Below are 17,056 nucleotides of genomic sequence, written 5' to 3' on the forward strand. Positions count from 1 at the left end.
GAGAAGAGAAGAGAAGAGAAGAGAAGAGAAGAGAAGAGAAAAAGAGAAATAAAGAGAAAAAGAAGAGAAAAGAAGGAAAAGCCTTGTTATTTTTCTGAGGCCTGGTGCAACATGATTATTCTATTACCAAACTTTGGGGTGCTTGAGTGTAGTAATATGAGTATGTTTACAAATGCCATGTTTTTATCTGTAACTTTTCCCCTCTATGAGGTCAGTGTTGTGAGTGTGCACGTGGTGATAGTGGGTATGATTACAGCTCCTGGCACGGTCAAGGTGTGGGAAAGCTTGTAAAGCAATCAAAGAGAGGAGTGTTGCAAATAAAGCCGTGGGAGCTGTATCAGGAGCTTTAGGGCCCACAGACTGATTTGAAATGGCAGTGAGAATGGCGTAGCAGTTACAGCATCTGCACCATGTTGCATTCCAGGACCCAGGCACTTCTCCCAGCCATCTACTCAAGCTTCATTCCATCAGGAGGTGGTTGTGCCCCTTTGAATGCAAGGCAGTGCATTTTGGGCCTTGCTTGACCTTCTGGTTGGCTCCCATCAGCTCCCATCCAATGTGGCTCCATCAAGACCTCTGTGTCTGCTTTGTCCAGTGAGACAGTTTGAGACCTTCAGAGATGCTTTGCTTACCGTTGGCACAGGGACTTCTGAACCTGAAAATCCACTATGAGCTGCAAATGGAGCCACGTCCTTTTAGTGTCACTCTGGATCCCTGCTGAAACCCTTCACAGTGTGGTGCCAGTAGTACTCCTCAATCAGAAGAGGCAATGAGTCACACGGGGCTGATATGACTTGCCCAGCTTCACCATTCAGGCAGTGGCAGGAGCAAGCCCTAAGCCACCCCTTGCTTAGCTGCTCATTCACTGCTGCCTTTCTATTCTTTAGTAACTGATTGATAAGTGAAGACATGAGCCTGTTTAGCCCTGAACACATTGTAAAGCCATGAATCTCGACCAAAGGCAGCGCTTTTACTGCTGCTTACACGGTGGATTAAACACAGTAAAGATAACAACACTATATTTCCCAAGGTTGGTGTAGTGCATTTGTAATTGCCCTTTGTGCAAACAGATGGATGGGTGTGAACAGGAGTGCGCTTTCAGCTGTGGGTAATGTGGAAGGTGAAGTCATGTCCTGACTTCTTGCAGCATGACAAGGCAAAGACTGACTGTGTAAGACCTGGGAGGGCAGAGCTTGTGTCAAGACTCTATAGCCAGCTGTCTCCATGTCGTTGTCTCCATGGTTGCTTTCTCCAATCAGTCTCTTGACGTATTTGTGTTCTGACTCCTCCATTTGGCCTCAGTTTGCCATTTTCAAGCTGCCCTATGAGGAACCCTTGATGGAACAAACTATCTCACTCATGCATACCCTCACTCAGGAGTATAAGACCTGGTTGGGTTCACACAAACACGTCTCTCCTCCTTTTTAGGTCCAGTTTGTGTCCCTGTGCATTCTTCATGGCTGCCTCTCTTTCTTCATAATTATGTGGCACTGGAAAAGTACCTCGACCAGAAACCCCTGTAGGAGCACACACTCAACTTCCACACAACTTAAAGCCAAATTTGCCTTTAAAAATAGAATTGATTTTTGCCCTTTGCAATGTTAGCTCTCAGGCAGGAGCCGTGTCCGAAAAAGTTCAAAGAGCAGGAGAGACCGCAAACAGAGACAAGGGTTTGTGCAAGCCCTTGGAGGGTGGGCTGTCTGCTCAGCATGTGATAAGAAGCACTGGGGCACTGAGCAAACAACGAGAGCTGGAGCAGAGGCAGGAGAAGCAAAATGGGAGAGCTGCGTGTCCGCTCCGTTCTGGTGACTGGGGCCAACAGGGGCATGGCCCGGGCTTTTGTCCGGCACTCTGACGAGCTCGGCCAACCCAGCCTGAGTGGGCTCTTTGCAGGCGCAGGACCCAAGGGCAGCGAGCACTAAGGTGAGCGCTGGGTCGGAGCGGGCTGAGGTGGGGGACAGCAGGGCGTGGCAGGCAGAGGGGAGGTTGAAGGTCTCAGACCACGGGAGCTGTCGGGAGCCCTGGCAAGTCAGGCACAGGCCAGAACTGGGGGAGGGATGCCATAAAGCAAGCAAGAAGGGGTGCCCAGGGTTCCTTGGTGTCGGAAGCTGCTCCTCTGCCTGGCACTGCGTGTCTGGGGCTGGAGGCAAAGGGATGGTGCCTGCTTGATGGGAAGAGTGTGATGTGTGCCGTTGTGAAGAATACTGGATGTACAGAGACATGTTTGCAGGGAGTGGGACAGCCCAAGCAGGCACTCAGCAAGAGAGGATGCCAGGAGAAGGGCAAGAGAGTGTGCACTTGGACCTGCTGGTCTGTGCCCATTTAGTCCTTCCCACAGGACTGCGCAGATTGGCCTCCAAGCACCCCAACCTGGTCATCGTCCGCTCCGGTACGTGCCACAGCCGCAGCCGCAAGGCTGAAGGCCCTCACCTGGGCTCCGGCTCTCTGGGCTCTGCGACCTCCACACGCCGCTGCAGGGGCATCGCCCCGCACTGGTGCCTGCTGGCAGACACCGAGGCAGACGGGCACCTCACCTCCCCACCTCGCCTCTGCCAGAAGTCACCGATCCGCCGCAGCATCAAGCGGCCACAGCCAGCGTCGGGAGCGCCTCAAGGGCTCGGGGCTCAACCTCCTCATCAACAACGCTGCTGTCTGAAGACCACTCTCGCTTGACACCGGAGACACTGAGAGACATGTCTGACGTGTACACCACCAACACCAATCGCACCCCTGCTGCTGGGCCAGGTACTGTGGTCACCCACGGCACCAGGAACGTCCCTGTTCGTGTGATCTGATGCCTCGATGGAGGAGGGAAGGAGATGGTGGGACAGGGCACCCTGATGGGTGGTTGAGTGCTGGCAGGGACTGAGCACAGCAGTTGTTGGTGTCCCTCCTTGGAAATCCTCCAAAGTCACCTGCACACAGTTCTGGCATCGGGTGCTTGGTAGCTCTGCCTGAGCAGTGCAGGTTGCACCAGGTGATTTCCAGTGATATCTACCAACCACAACTGTCCTGTCGCTCTGTGTTCTCAATATGACCTACTATGGAAGGAAAGGTGCCCTTCCAATGAGCCTCCTCTGTGCATGCTTCTCCTTCCCCTCCCCACAGGCGTTCCTGCCCCTGCTGAAGAAGGCAGCCCAGGGGAGCCCAGGCTCGGGGATGAGATGGCAGCAAGGGCAGCATCGTCAACATCTCCAGCACTGCGGGTTCAATCAAAGAAATCCTTCTATGGGAATCCGAACAGTGCCTCTCTTATCGCTGCAGCAAGGTCTGTGATGTACTATTAGCCAAACATTCTTTATTCTGCAAATGACTGCAGGAGCCCTCTGCACCTCTCTCTACTGTAATTGAGCTCCTGCCACACACTTCTTCTTTCACAGCACATGGCCCCGATCCCCGCCTGATCCCTGTGCTGTCTCCCACAGGCTGCTCTCAACATGCTCACCAGGTGCCAGTCCATGGGCTACCGGGAACACGGCATCCTCTGCATGTCTTTCCATCCTGGATGGGTACAAACAGACATGGGAAACAAAGTTGGGGACATGGTAGGAGCCTCCATAGGTTGTGTCCATCCACAGCCTGTGCTGTTTCCCATGGGAGGCTGCTGTCTCCAGGAGCCCTGCACCAACAACCCCAGGGGCCCTGCTCCATCAGCACTATGGCAGCTCTCCCTGCCCTGGGACCCCTGTGCAGCGCCAGCCCTGGCTCCTGGCAGCCCCCACACCCGGCTTCCCAGCTCTCACCTCTTCCCAGGGCTCTGCTTCCCCCTCGGCGGAGCCGCTGCCTTCCTGCAGCCAGGCTCCAGGGCACAGCCTGGGCAGCCCTTGGGCAGCACACGCCTGTGTTGTCCCTCTGCTCGCCTGCAGCCCCCGCTGACTGTGGATTGCCAGCATAGGAGGGATGCTGAGGGTGCTCTCCAACCTCTCCGACAAGGACAGCGGCTCCTTCCTGGACTGGAAGGGAACGTTGTGGCCTGGTGACGTGCTGGCCCGGCCTCCTGCTGCATCCTGACAGTGGCCCTCTGCTGCTGCTCCCCTCTGCTTCCCCCTCAATAAACCCAGCTCTGACAACAGCAATGCTCTTGGCTCTGCCTCAGACCACAATATGCTGCGATACACAATGACATCTCATGGAGGGCAGCCCCTTCCCAAGGTTGTTGCCCTCCTCATCCAAATGCATCAGCACCCTCTGCTCACAACCACATCTACTGCAAGGTATCCCCATAGGAGACACATGTCACTTCTGGAAGTGCCCCTTCCGGGAGTGAATAGAGTTGGGATCTGATCCTGTCTCCAAGGAGCTGTGAATCCCTGGGGCTGGAAGGGGCAGAACCTGTCCAACACACCCGCCTCCTCATCTGGCCCAGGAGGTCAGGGACACAAAAGCAGAGAGCAGTCAGTGCAGCACAGTAGGGAAGCAGGGTGCTGCATGCCAGGGTTGGCCATGAGGAATGCTGAGGGGTCCAACTGAGCTTCAGGTTTGACCCTGCTGATCCAGACTATGCACATCCCTCTGCTGAGCCTTCCTACCCTCAAGCACTTTGACGTTGCTGCCCAACTTGGTGCTGTCTTCCCGCTTCCTGAGGGATCTCTCCACCCCTCACTGAGATCACAGGCTGAAATGTCAAACAAAACAGGCCCCGAGACTCAGCCATGGGAAACAGCAGCGGTGACTGGCAGCCAGCTGGGTCAAACCCCGTTCATTAGGATACTTTCAGCATGGCCAGCCTGGCTGCTTTCTCATCACCAGAGAGTCCCCTCTGGGCCACGTATTGGCGCTCAGGATGGTCTGTTCCATTACATTCCCTGCTTCCAAGAGCACGATGATGACTTGTGATTCTACCAGCTCCATTGGCACAATCTCTTAGGCCACGCAGACTCACAAGTAGTCAAAACATGTAGGAGGTCACTTCAGAATCCCATTGGAACCCAGGGGCTGCATCTCACTCCCTGTCACTACCTGACAGCGCAGGGTCCTCAGTACCCTCACAGCTTTCTCATAATGGATGATGCAGAAAAGGCATGAAGCACATCAGGCTCATTGCCAGCTGGGATCCAGGCTCAGGGGAGATGGAGCTGGACACTGATGTGCATTGTAAAGCCAGTAGCCTTGTTGGCAGGCAGCTCCTTTACCACTGCTTGCACGGTAGATCAAGCATAATAAAGATAATAGTGCCGTTCCCCTGTTCTTCAGCCCCGGATATCAGCCCAACAAACAGCAGGCTATTTCCCAACACTTCTGCAGTGACTTTGGAATTGCCCTTTGTGCGAATACCTGGATGAGTGCTAACACTGAGCTTGCAGCCACTGAGAGCTTGGAAGGTGCAATCGTGCCCCATCTGCCAGCAGGGCGCTAAGATAGAAAGCATCCATAGGAGAAACGTGGTTGTCAGAGGGTGGATGGGATGGGGTACAGCCATGGGCCCTTCAGCACCGTGACAAATACTGGTTTTGTTCATCTGAAAGATCAGACTGTGCAAGAATGGCTCAGCCTTCCACAGCCGGGCACTGGGGACAGCAGCACTTGGGCCAAGACTCCACTGCCACCCCAGCAAGGCTGACTCTTCTCTTTGGATGTGTTCATGCCAGGCTGGACTATGACCCCTGCCAAGGGAATGCTTGCTTAGGATTTTATGGGCAATAATCTAGCATAAGGCCCCAGTGCAAAGTAAACAATATACTATTACGGCTCTAAAACAACAGAAAGGTTCAAAACCAACATGACACAGCAGAAAGTGAGGAGATGAAAGAGCAGGTTTTGGTTTTATCTGGTTCTGAGGCACCCTGAACTTTTCTATTACACTGTGGGTGGTGATTCAGGAAAGGAAAAGCATGGAAGGCTGTGAAAGGGCAGTGCATTGTTCTGCAAGCAGCGTATATCTGCTAGTGCTGGTCTGTGGGCACAGAAAGATAGTGAGGATAGAGAGAAGGCCTTGGAAAAGAACCATCAGAGGATAGAAAGGCAGGTCTGCAAGTTGGGAGGTGGGATGGGGCAGAGAGAATGAACAGTGCTCAATGAGAGATCAGCCTCAGGCAGGACTCATGGGAGGGACAGCTGAAAGACTGGGAGGCTCAGAGTGGTGATGAGCACAAGGCAATGCTGCACCAAGAAGACAAAAGCATGGCCTTAGTTGAGTAGCACAGATCATAGCGTGCTGGTGCAGGAAGTCGTGTGGGGCCACAATGTGATGGGGCATGTGCTTGCTAGAAAGGAGAGCCGAAAACAGCAGCTTATGGCACAATCTGATTGAGACAGACAGGGAAAGGGGAATGAGATCAGCCCAGAGTGCTTTATGCACAGGTACGATGTGCAAAGCCCATCTGGATTGTGATGCTGGTAGAGCAGCACAGTGAAAGTCCAGCAGACCCACAGGGCATCGTGTCTCCTTCCCACCTTCTGCTTCCCATCTCCTCACCCAGCACAGCTTCTGCAGGACTTCTGCTGCTGTTAATCGATTTAGGGCTCAAGTGTCACCAGAAATCAAGTTAGTAAATATAAGGCAATGTGACTTCTGCCCTACAGTAAGGCTGGCTTCCAGCCAGGAGCATAATCTGGGAAAGTTTAGGGCAGGTGAGATTGTACCCGGAATCAGGGTTTTGCACAATGCCTGTGTGGGTGTGGTGTAAATTCAGCATGCTATAAGAAGCATCTGGGCACTGAACAAACGTGAGCTGGAGCAGAGGCAGGTGAAGCAAAATGGGAGAGCTGCGTGTCCGCTCTGCTCTGGTGACTGGGGCCAACAGGGGCATCGGCCTGGGGTTTGTCCGGCACCTGCTGGCACTGCCAAACCCACCTGAGTGGGTCTTTGCAGGCTGCCGGGACCCCAAGGGACAGCGAGCACAGGTGAGGCTGGGCTGGGCTGGAGCTGAGGTGGGGGACAGCAGGGCTGGTGCAGGAGAGGGGAGGTGTGAAGGTCTCAACCAGGGAGCTGGCAGTCCTGCATATCAGGTACCAGGAGAACTGGGGAGGGATGGCCATGGAACACGCTTTGCATAGGGTGCCCAGGGCTCCTTGAGTCAGGCAGGGAGCTGCTCCTTCGTCCTGGTCCCGTGTGCCCCAGGGCTGGAGGCAAAGGGCTGGTGATGGCTTGTGCGGATCAGAGGTGGACAGTATTCTCACATCAGCTGTCCTTTGACAGGAGCTGCAGCAAATTGGCCCTCAAGCACCCCAACCTGGTCATGCGTCCGCTCGCGTACGTCCACAGGCGCAGTCCAAGGCGAAGGTCCGCTTCACCTGGGCTCCCGCTTAATTGCGCTGATCCTCACACAGCCCTCTGCAGGGGCCTCTGTCCAGCACTGTGCCTGCGGCAGACACCGAGGGCAGCGGGCACTCACCTCCCCACCTCGCCTCTGCAGAAGTCACCGATCCCGCCAGCATCAAGGCGGCCGCAGCCAGCGTCGGGGAGCGCCTCAAGGGCTCGGGGCTCAACCTCCTCATCAACAACGCTGGAATCGTAAGAGCGAACAAGCTGGACAATGAAACCCTGAAGGACATGTCTGAAGTGTACATGACCAACACCATCGCGCCTCTCCTGCTGAGCCAGGTAATGCTGTCACCTGCAGCTCCTTGAACATCCCTTTGCTGCATCCCTGAGGTCCTCAATGGAGGAAGGATGGGGCCTGTGGGACAGCATCTTCCTCTACTCTCTGCCTGCTGTCTTCTTGCCCTGGTGTTGGGTCCTTCACACTTCAAGGTCTCTTGCTGTCAGAAGTAGGTGCTGAAATCAGTCCTGGAAAGGCTGAGCACACAATGCCCTTTCCTGGTTGATTCATGTCATTAGGCTGAAGAATATGGCACTTTGGTCTCTGAGGTCTTTTCACTCTGACATGATGAGAGTGCAGGCATACGGGCACATGCGAGAGATCAGAGTACCATGACCTGAGCCATGAGAGCAAATAATCTGCCCTCTGACTTTGTCCTTAGTAATGGTGGGTGGCTGACTGATTTCTGTGGCTGATCGCTTCAGATTGTCCAGTGTCCCTCCTTGGAGGATGCCTTTCTGTATGATCTCATGGACTGATGGTCTTGGGCAATGGGCTCTTCATGACTCTGGTGGGTAGGGGAGGATGCACAAGATGATCTATAGAGGTCACTCCCAAAAACTGTTCTCTGATTCTCTTACTCTGATGTGACCTGCTATGGAAGGAAACGTGCCCTTCCAATGAGCCTCCTCTGTGCATGCTTCTCCTACCTCTCCCACAGGCGTTCCTGCCCCTGCTGAAGAAGGCAGCCCAGGGGAGCCCAGGCTCGGGGTTGAGCTGCAACAAGGCAGCCATCGTCAACATCTCCAGCAATGGGGGTTCGATCAAAGAAGTCTATTTATGGGAAGGCATACAAGCTGCCTGTTATCGCTGCAGCAAGGTATGTGCTGTGTTTGAGACAAAGCCAACCTTCTCTCCAATTTGCCCATGACTTCATGAATTCTCCAGTATCATCTCTGATAATCCGTGTACCTCTTTTTTGCAGCTCACATCCCCAAACAATACCTGACATCTGTGCTGTCTCCCACAGGCTGCTCTCAACATGCTCACCCAGGTGCCAGTCCATGGGCTACCGGGAAACACGGCATCTTCACTGTAGCTTTCATCCCTCGGATGGGTGCAAAACGGACTTGGGCTATGAAGGAGGTGGCACGGTAAGAGCCTCCCTAGGTTGAGTCCATCCACACCTGTGCTGTTTCCCATGGGAGGCTGCTGTCTCCCGGAGCCCTGCACCAACACCCCCCAGGGCCCTGCTCCATCAGCACTATGGCAGCTCCACCTGCCCTGGGACCCTGTGCAGCGCCAGCCCCTGGCTCCTGGCAGCCCCCAAAGCCCGGCTTCCCAGCTCTCACCTCTTCCCAGGGCTCTGCTTCCCCTCGGCGGAGCGCTGCTTCCTGCAGCCAGGCTCCAGGGCACAGCCTGGGCAGCCCTTGGGCACACACGCCTGTGTTTCTCCCTCTGCCCTGCAGCCCCCGCTGACTGTGGACGCCAGCGTAGGAGGGATGCTGAAGGTGCTCTCCAACCTCTCCGACAAGGACAGCGCTCTTCCTGGACCTGGGAAGGGAACGTTGTGGCCTGGTGACGTGCTTCGGCCCGGCCTCCCTGCCTGCATCCTGAGAGTGACCCCCGCTGCTCGCCTCCCCTCTGCTTCCCCCTCAATAAACCCAGCTCTGACAACAGCAATGCTCTTGGCTCTGCCTTTGACCACAACAGGTTCTGATACACACTGAGAGCCCATGGAGGGCAGCCCCTTCCCAGTGCGGTTCTGCTCCTCATGGGCGTTCTGAGTGTTTGCATGGTCAGTTCCACCTGGCTTCGCTCACAAGCCAATTCTGAGCTGAAGTGTTCCCCTATAGGAGACACCATGTCACTTCTGGAAGTGCCCTTCTGGAGTGAATAGAATTGGGATCTGATCCTGTCTCCAAGGAGCTGTGATCCCTGGGGCTGGAAGGGGCAGGACCTGTCCAACACAGCCTCCTCATCTGGGCCCAGGAGGTCAGGACACAAAGCAGAGAGCAGTCAGTGCAGGCACAGTAGGGAAGCAGGTGCTGCATGCCGGGGTTGGCCATGAGGAATTCTGCATACATCCATGGGTGTAGTGGTGATGTGGGGGCTGAGCTGGTGTCAGCCGGGCAAGCAGTTGCCTTCCCAGTGGAGGAACATGCCAGGTCTCTTGCAGGCATCTCCCACAAGAGGCTGCCCAAAGCCACAGGGACGTCCTGCACACTGCACTGCACCATCATGTGTGTCTGCTGAAGGGGACCAGGGCCAATATGACACACAGCCAAGGGTGGGCAGGGAGAGATGAGGGGTCCAACTGCGCTGCAGGTTTGACTCAGGGTATGGCAGGACCTTCAAGTTCACAGCTCTCACCATATTCACTCAATCCCATCACTAAACTTGGTGCCCAAGAGCCACATCATCACATCTCCTTAATATCTCCTTCACTGCCCTGCCCTGCACTCGCATGAGCAACCCAAGATCCTTCTGGCAGTGAGGGGCCCAAAACTGAGCCCAGTCTTGGAGATGCAGTCTCAGCAGTGCCATGTACAAGGGGACAGTCACTTCCCTGCTCCTGTTGGCTGCTCTGTTTCCAGCGTAGGTCAGGATGTTGTTGGCCTTCATGCCAATACATCTGCCTCTCCTTCAGCCAGCTGTCAATCAGCACATCTGGCTTCTTTTCCACCATGCTCCTTCCAGCCCCTCTTCCCCAAGCAGGTAACACTGCATGGGGTTGTTATGACCCAAGTGCAGGATGTGGTGCTCCTCCTCATGGAACGGCATGCAATTGGACTTGGGCTGTTGATCCAGGCCATCCACATCCCTCTGCTGAGCCTTCCTACCCTCAAGCACTTTGATGCTGCTGCCCAACTTGGTGCTGTCTTCCCGCTTCCTGAGGGATCTCTCCATCCCCTCATTGAGATCACAGGCTGAAATGTCAAACAAAACTGGCCCCAAGACCGAGACATGGGGAACAGCAACAGGGACTGGCAGCATGGATGGGGGAAAGATGCTCTGCTGGACTCTACTGCCAAGACAATGCACCAGGAGAAGCCAACACGTCTGCACTGTCTGTGACTTCAGCGCTGCTCTTCTGCCCATCAGCCAGTGCCCGTGGCTTTGGACTCAGTGCTGCAAAGCACGAGTGTGCCGAGGGAAATGTTGGTGATGCAGCATTTGCTAGCAAGAAAGGGGAGCAGAAAACAGCAGCTTGTGGCACAATCTGACTGAGACAGACAGGGAAATGGGGACGAGATCAGCCCAGAGAACTTTATGCACGGGTACGGTGTGCAAAGCCCATCTGGATTGTGATGGTGGTGGAGCAGCTCAGTGGAACTCCAGCAGACCCACAGGGCATCGTGTCTCCTTCCCACTTGCTGCATCCAGTCTCCTCACCCAGCACAGCTTCTGCAAAACAGGGCTGCAGCTAGTAATCGATCTAGGGCTCAGGCTTCACAAGAAAGCAAGTTAGTAAATATAAGGCAATGTGACTTCTGCCCTACAGTAAGGCTGGCTACCTGCTGGGAGCATCGTCCTGGACAGCTCAAAGAGCAGGAGAAATTTTACCCATAGCCAAGGGTTTGCGCAAGCCCTGTGTGGGTGTGGTGGAAGTTCAGCATGCTATAAGAAGCACTGGGGCACCGAGCAAACAACGAGAGCTGGAGCAGAGGCAGGAGAAGCAAAATGGGAGAGCTGCGTGTCCGCTCCGTTCTGGTGACTGGGGCCAACAGGGGCATGCGGGCCTGGGCTTCTGGTCCGGGCACTTGCTGGGGGCCACTGCCAAACCCACCTTGAGGTGGGTCTTGCAGAGCTGGCCGGGGGACGAGAAGAGCACGAGGTGAGGCAGCTCGGGCTGGGCTGCGACTGAGGTGGGGGACAGCAGGGCTGGAATGCAGGAGAGGGGAGGTGTGAAGGAATCATGAGATGGACTGAAGGAGCTGGGCCAGCCTGCGGACATGCAGGCAGATGAAGAGCTGGGGATGGATGGCACAGGTAAAAAAAAAGGGAAAAACAGCAAGCTGTGGCAGCACAGTGGCCGCAGGGCTCCTTGGGGGGTTGTGGCAGAGGAGGCCCTGCTTCTACCTAGCTTCTGGCCTTTATCTGGCACTGGTGTACCACAGGGCAGGGGGCAAAGTGTCAGCCGTGCTGAAAAGAGCGTGACATGTGGCTCACATCAGCTGTCTTTGACAGGAGCTGCAGCAATTGCATCCTCCCCTCTGCTTCCCCCTCAATAAACCCAGCTCTGACAACAGCAATGCTCTTGGCTCTGCCTCTGACCACAACAGGTTCTGATGCACACTGCGAGCCCATGGAGGGCAGCCCGTTCCCAGGGTGGTTCCACTCCTCATCTATTTCAGAACAGACTGCTCCCAACCAGAACTACTGACAAATGTCCCCCCAAGTGAGGTGGGCTGCCCAGGGCTGGGGGAAGCACGAGTGAGGTTGGTGTACAGGATGTTTCAAGGAAGGGCTCCACATGGGGGAACAGGTGGTGAGAACTTGAGTAAGACAGAGATGGGGTGAAGAGCTCTCCATCATCATGCATAGGGTGGGGTACAGGAAGAAGATGCTGCCTGTATCCATGAGTGGGCCGGGGCTGCTGGATGCCTATGAAGGCCATCTGAGTGCTTGCACTTCAAGTACCATGTACAAGATACGTGTCCTAGGGCAGGTGGAAGGTCCCTTGGACCACCCTCCATGGACAAGCATCATCAAATCCTCCTCTACCCCCTCACCTCGCTGCCACAGTATGGGAACATGGGGGCTCCCAGCACTCCATGGCACCACCCAATGGAGATCACTTTGGCAGTCACACTGATGATGCTGGCTTCTGCAGCACAGCTCCTGTGTCCCTCTGTCCTCCGCTGCCTAAGAATCAGAGATAAGGAGGAGGTTTGATTCACGATAGCGGATATAGGAATTGGTGAAGTTGGAGAATACCCTCAAGTTCACAACTCCGACCTGATTCACCCAATCCCATCACTAAACTTGGTGCCCAAGAGCCACATCATCACACCTCCTTAATATCAGCTTCACTGCCCTGCTCTGCACTCGCTTGAGCAACCCAGGATCCTTCTGGCAGTGAGGGGCCCAAAAACGAGCCCAGTCTTGGAGATGCAGTCTCAGCAGTGCCATGTACAAGGGGACAGTCAATTCCCTGCTCCTGTTGGCCGCTCTGTTTCCAACGTAGGTCAGAAACTGTTGCTGTCACTTGCTGCCCTGGCCAGCAACTGCACCAGCTCCATTGGCACAGTCTCTTAGGGCATTGTGACTTCTACCCTTCAGTAAGGCTGGCTACTGGCTGGGAGCATCGTTTTGGACAGTTCAAAGAGCAGGAGAAATTGCACCCACAGCCAAGGGTTTGCGCAAGCCCTGTGTGGGTGTGGGTGGGATGGAAGTTCAGCATGCTATAAGAAGCTTTGGAGCACTGAGCAAACAACAAGAGCTGGAGCAGAAGCAGGAGAAGCAAAACGGGGAACAGCACAGTGAAAGTCCAGCAGACCCACGGGGCATCGTGTCTCCTTCCCACCTTCTGCTTCCCATCTCCTCACCCAGCACAGCTTCTGCAGGACTTCTGCTGCTGTTAATCGATTTAGGGCTCAGGCATTACTGAACAGCAAGTTAGTAAATATAAGGCAATGTGACTTCTGCCCTACAGTAAGGCTGGCTACCAGCCAGGAGCATAATGCTGGAAAGATTAGGGCAGGTGAGATTGTACCCAGAATCTGGGTTTTGTGCAAGCCCTGTGTGGGTGTGGTGGAAGTTCAGTATGTGATAAGAAGCCTTGGAGCACCGAGCAAACAACGAGAGCTGGAGCAGAGGCAGGAGAAGCAAAATGGGAGAGCTGCGTGTCCGCTCCGTTCTGGTGACTGCGGTCCCTAAGCAGGGCATCGCCTGGGCTTGTCCACGCAAAACCTGCTGGCACTGCCAAAACCACCTGAGTGGTCTTTGCAGGCTGCCGAGGACCCCATTTGGGAGGGCATGGGGTAGCGGGGGCGCCGGGCGGTCCTCGTTCGTGAGCAAGAGCCGCTGCAGATCAGCTATTTCCGTCTTTGTTAGTTGGGTTTTGGAAAGGGGGGACAGCGAGCACAGGTAGGTGGGTGGCTGAGCTGAGGTGTGGACAGCAGGGCTGGTGCAGCGAGAGGGGAGGGTGAAGGATCATGAGATGGATGAGGAAGCTGCGCTCTGGCGCATCAGAGACATGAGCGCTGGGAGCGATGGGCAACAGGACAAGCTTGCACAGTGCCAGGGCTCCTTGGGTTTGGGCAGGGCTGCTTTCTACTGCTTCTGCCTTTATCTGTCACCTGTGCTACCAACAGCGGCAGGGGGCAAGCTGTCAAGCCGTGCTGAAAGAGTCGTGAACACTGTCGGCCTTTCCACATCAGCTGTCTTTGACAGGAGCGCAGTCAATTGGCCTCCAAGCCGCCAACCGTCATACGTCCCGCCTCGGTACGTGCCACAAGCCGCAGCCCCAAGGCTGGAAGTCCCTCACCTGAGGCTTCCCCGCTCTCTGTGGCTCGCATCTCCACAGCCCTGCTGCAGGGCTCTTCTGTCCACACTGTGGCCTGCTGGCAGAACGATTACGGGCAGCGGCACTCTACTCTCCCCACCTGCGCCTCTGCAGAGTCACCGATGCCCGCAGCATTTAAGGCGGCCGCAGCCAAGCGGTCGGGGGCGCGCTCAAGGCTCGGGGCTCAACTCCTCATCAACAACGCTGGAATCGTAAGGATAAACACAATTGACAGTGAAAACCTGAAGGACATGTCTGAAGTGTACATGACCAACACCATCGCGCTGTCCTGCTGACCAGGTAATGGCTGTCACCTCAGCTCCTTGACATCCCTTTGATGCATCCCTGAGGTTCTTAATGGGAGAAAAATGGGGCCCATGGTACAGTGCCCTCCTCTACTCTCTGCCTGCTGTCTTCTTGCCCTGGTGTTGGGTCCTTTACAATTCAGTCCCCAGTCAGGTCTCTTGCTGTCAGAAGTAGGTGCTGAAATTCAGTCCTGGAAGGCTGAGCCCAACATGCCCTTCCTGGTTGGGGGAGCACCAGGTGACAGGTATAAGAAATTGGCACTTTGAAGCCTGGGGCCATAAGATGAGATGAGAGTGCAGAGGTACGAGCCATACCGGGGTGCAGAGGATCATGACATGAATGAGGGGAACAATAATCTGCACTCTGACTTTGTGCTGAGCACTGGTGGGGCCAATTGCGTCTCCAAGCTGATCACTGAGATTGTCCAGTGTCCCTCCTTGGAGATGCTCAAGAGACATGTGGACATGGTCTTGGGCAATGGCTCTTCATGACTCTGGTTGGGTAGGAGAGGTGCAGAAATGATCTACGGAGACCTCTGCCAGCAACAACTGTCCTCTGATTCTCTACTTCTCTGATATCTCTTCTGCTATGACCTGCAATGGAGGGAAACGTGCCCTTCCAATGAGCTCTCTTGCATGCTTCTCTACCTTCTCCCAACGGCGTTCCTGCCCCCTGTTAAGAGGCAGCCAGGGGACCCAGGATCAGGGTTGAGCTGCAACAAGGCAGCCATCGTCAACATCTCCAGCACTGCTGGATCCATTCAGGACCTCTATCTGTGGCATTACGGACAAGCAGTCTCATATCGTTGCAGTAAGTACAGTCAGTCACTGGTCCCATGCCTGGTCCCAAGCCCAACCACAAAGGGCCATGTCAATACAGGTCCTTTTTGGGACTGGGCATCTGCATGGGAAGACCGTTGTGGGGTCCTTGTGATGCATCTTCTCATCCCCGCCTGATCCCTGTGCTGTCTCCCACAGGCTGCTCTCAACATGCTCACCAGGTGCCAGTCCATGGGCTACCGGGAACACGGCATCCTCTGCATCGCTTTCCATCCCGGATGGGTCAAAACAGACATGGGAGGCGATTTTGAAGATAAGGTAAGAGAGTTTCTGGCCAAGGTTTGGAAGAATCCCTTACTGTGGGAATGTGGAGCTTCCTGTGCATTGAAGGCTCCTGGGCAGGCTGGGCCCTTGGACACACATAGCCATCTTTCTCCTTCTGCCCCTGCAGACCCGCGTGACAGTGGATGAGAGCGTAGGAGGGATGCTGAAGGTGCTCTCCAACCTCTCCGACAAGGACAGCGGCTCCTTCCTGGACTGGGAAGGGAAAGTTATGGCCTGGTGAGATGCTTGCCAAGCCTCAGATTTTAATAGTCATCTCTTTGTTGCTGCATCGAGTTGTGCCTGTGTCTTAAAGAAGCTGTGACTGTAAGCAATGATTGCAGTATACGTGCAGTGCGTGAGCTGCCTTCTTGCTTTTGTTTTAGCTACAATTATCACAGTCTTCCCCAATGCTTTGAGGGAATGGCTGGGTTATTTTGCACATGACTGAGCTATGTTGGATGAACGGCCAGCTTTTGAGTAAGGGCCTGGCTGTCATCCTGGTACAGCTTTGTCCCTGCGCACAGAGGACAAAATCCCTAGTAGTCCCTATATTCCCATGTGTCCTGAAGGGATGCCATCAGGGATACGAGTGCCATATCCTTAGAGCAGAGGCAGGAATTTAAACAACAGAAGGCACACGGAGAGCTCTGCGCTGCACCAGAGGGTCTCCACTTTGAGGAAGTGCCTTTTATTCTATACAAGCCTTCAGCCCATTGAAACACAGAGTCTGCTTTGTCTTAGTGCCCTCTCCCGACAGCTGTGCAGAGCTCACAGCGGACAGCAGCTTTCAGAAGAGAAATTAAAGGTCTCGAGTCTGAGACCTCCACAGGTAACAACACAGACCGAGTCACCAGATGTCCAGTTCCCTGCTGTCACCTTGGGCTGCCCCAGTAGGTTCAGGACCTCAGCTCCATCAGCTCCCTGAGTTGTTCTCCATCCTTAAACCTGCCGTGCTGCGGGAATCCCCCCCGCTTCCAACCCACAGACACATGTACAGGGAGCCAAACCTTTTCCAGTCAGACTGTTGGGGTGTTTATGGTCTGCTGAGCTCCATCCTGGCTGAGGACGGGAAGCGAACAAGCAGAGAGAAGTCTTGTTTGAGGACAACTTTTAAGCGAACTCATTAGTGAACAGGCGCAGTGATGCAGATAGGGGGCAGCAGGACGCTTCTCTGCCTCTGCCCACCAGTTCTTCCTAATTGAGGGTGCACGAGAGGGAAAATAGGAGGCAGAGCCTGGGACAGGCTGCACGCTGCACTGTAGCGTTGCTCCAGCTCCCCTCGTTCACACTTAAAGGATAAAAGCTTCGCCTGAACAGGGGCTTGAACCCTGGACCCTCAGATTAAAAGTCTGATGCTCTCCCAACTGAGCTATCCAGGCTCACGTATGGGCATTTGGGTGATGCTCCAAACGGCCCATTGGGGACCCCACATCACCACCACCAGAAGGGTAATATGGGCATTGCTGTGCTCACACAGACTGAACTCAGAGCTCCAGCCCTGCCACGAGGTCCTGGGGAACATGAGGGGAGCACAACCCAAGGAGAGGGCCGGCAGTGATCATTCCAGGGTCATTTCTCTGCAGCAACCTCAGTTCCAACCCAAAGCACAGCAGCGGGTTTGCAGAGAGCCTGAAGTGTCCCCCTCCGGTGTCACC

General features: G+C 54.9%; 1 protein-coding gene, 1 non-coding gene and 1 pseudogene across 2 annotated transcripts; 2 read left to right on the top strand and 1 right to left on the bottom strand.

Annotated features, from left to right (window-relative positions):
* Positions 1-2,678: 2,678 nt before the first annotated feature.
* On the top strand, positions 2,679-4,076 carry LOC107319010 (annotated as a pseudogene).
* A 2,571-nt stretch (positions 4,077-6,647) lies between these two features.
* LOC107319146 (C-factor-like) lies at positions 6,648-15,752 on the top strand. The gene is made up of 6 exons (XM_032447135.1): positions 6,648-6,843; positions 7,139-7,222; positions 7,280-7,543; positions 8,203-8,361; positions 15,276-15,395; positions 15,529-15,752. The coding sequence occupies exons 1-6, from the start codon at positions 6,697-6,699 to the stop codon at positions 15,640-15,642; spliced, it is 888 nt and encodes a 295-aa protein (XP_032303026.1). The 5' UTR covers positions 6,648-6,696; the 3' UTR covers positions 15,643-15,752.
* A 955-nt stretch (positions 15,753-16,707) lies between these two features.
* On the bottom strand, positions 16,708-16,780 carry TRNAK-UUU. Its single transcript has one exon. It is a non-coding gene; the product is annotated as a tRNA-Lys (tRNA).
* Between the last annotated feature and the right edge of the window lie 276 nt (positions 16,781-17,056).

This window comes from Coturnix japonica, chromosome 11 (assembly GCF_001577835.2).
Source record: "Coturnix japonica isolate 7356 chromosome 11, Coturnix japonica 2.1, whole genome shotgun sequence".
In the NCBI taxonomy this organism is placed as follows: Eukaryota; Metazoa; Chordata; class Aves; order Galliformes; family Phasianidae; genus Coturnix; species Coturnix japonica.

Coding starts and splice junctions, on each gene's coding strand:
- LOC107319146 (XM_032447135.1), top strand. CDS start 6,697: ATGGGAGAGCTGCGTGTCCGCTCTGCTCTGGTGACTGGGGCCAACAGG. Junction 7,544..8,202: donor CGCCTCTCCTGCTGAGCCAG/GTAATGCTGTCA, acceptor CCTCTCCCACAG/GCGTTCCTGCCCCTGCTGAA. Junction 15,396..15,528: donor GAGGCGATTTTGAAGATAAG/GTAAGAGAGTTT, acceptor CTGCCCCTGCAG/ACCCGCGTGACAGTGGATGA.